The sequence below is a fragment of the Corylus avellana genome, chromosome 4 (assembly GCF_965113065.1).
Source record: "Corylus avellana chromosome 4, dhCorAvel1.hap1.2, whole genome shotgun sequence".
Lineage (NCBI taxonomy): Eukaryota > Viridiplantae > Streptophyta > Magnoliopsida > Fagales > Betulaceae > Corylus > Corylus avellana.
In genome coordinates this window covers 2,966,683-2,967,409 of record NC_142493.1, presented here as the reverse complement: position 1 = coordinate 2,967,409, position 727 = coordinate 2,966,683, and the positions used below count along the sequence as shown (strand labels likewise).

The window sequence follows — 727 nt, the reverse complement described above, 5'->3', positions numbered from 1 at the left end:
ATGTCGTTATTAATAATATATAATGTGCCCTTTCATCTTGCTCACTTTATACAAATTTTTACTACAACTTGCTTCAATGTTAAGCATTTGAAATTGCTTCGATGTAAAGCATTATACATTTTCTTATTCATTCTACGGCGTAAAAAATAGAAATGTCTGACACATTACGACCTCGGTTTTCCTTTCCCACCATAGGCTTGCTTGCAAATCGCATTGGGTTTCTGAGAGGGCGCACACAGCTGTGAGGATGCTGGACATCCCTGTAGGCAATTGTCGCCCAAGCTACCGGAAACTGACGTGCCACCGGTAAATAACCCCGCCGGCGGCTTCCCGATCAAGAAATTACCGTCCAAAAACAACCTCTTCAGGAATTTAGTCTTGCTGTATTCCATTGGGATCGTGCCACGTAGCCGGTTGTAACGAAGTGATAGGGACGATAACAGGGGATGGTAAGCGAAATTGACAGGCAAGTAGCCTTCGATTCTGTTGAATCCCAAATCAACGGCCACCAGGTTGCTGCCGCCGTCGGCGGGCTTCCACACCTCGATACGTGTCAAGCTGTTATTGGCCAAGTCAACCTGCTGAAGTGACGGCAGGAGAAAGAACCAGCCTTGAAGCGTCCCAAGGCGTTTTCACTGAGCTCACCACTTCCAGCTGAGACAATCCATCAAACGACGATTTTGAGAGCGACCCAGATAAGGAATTGTGCTTTAGAGCGAGTTCTAGC

The 727-nt window shown here is 46.6% G+C and overlaps 1 protein-coding gene across 1 annotated transcript; it reads right to left on the bottom strand.

The window, feature by feature from the left end:
* Positions 1-727, bottom strand: LOC132178684 (Leucine-rich repeat (LRR) family protein; the record flags this gene model as incomplete). The annotated part of the gene is given in 2 exon segments (XM_059591179.2): positions 1-627; positions 629-727. Coding segments are annotated over 2 exon segments (562 nt in total), but the record flags the coding sequence as incomplete, so codon positions are not given.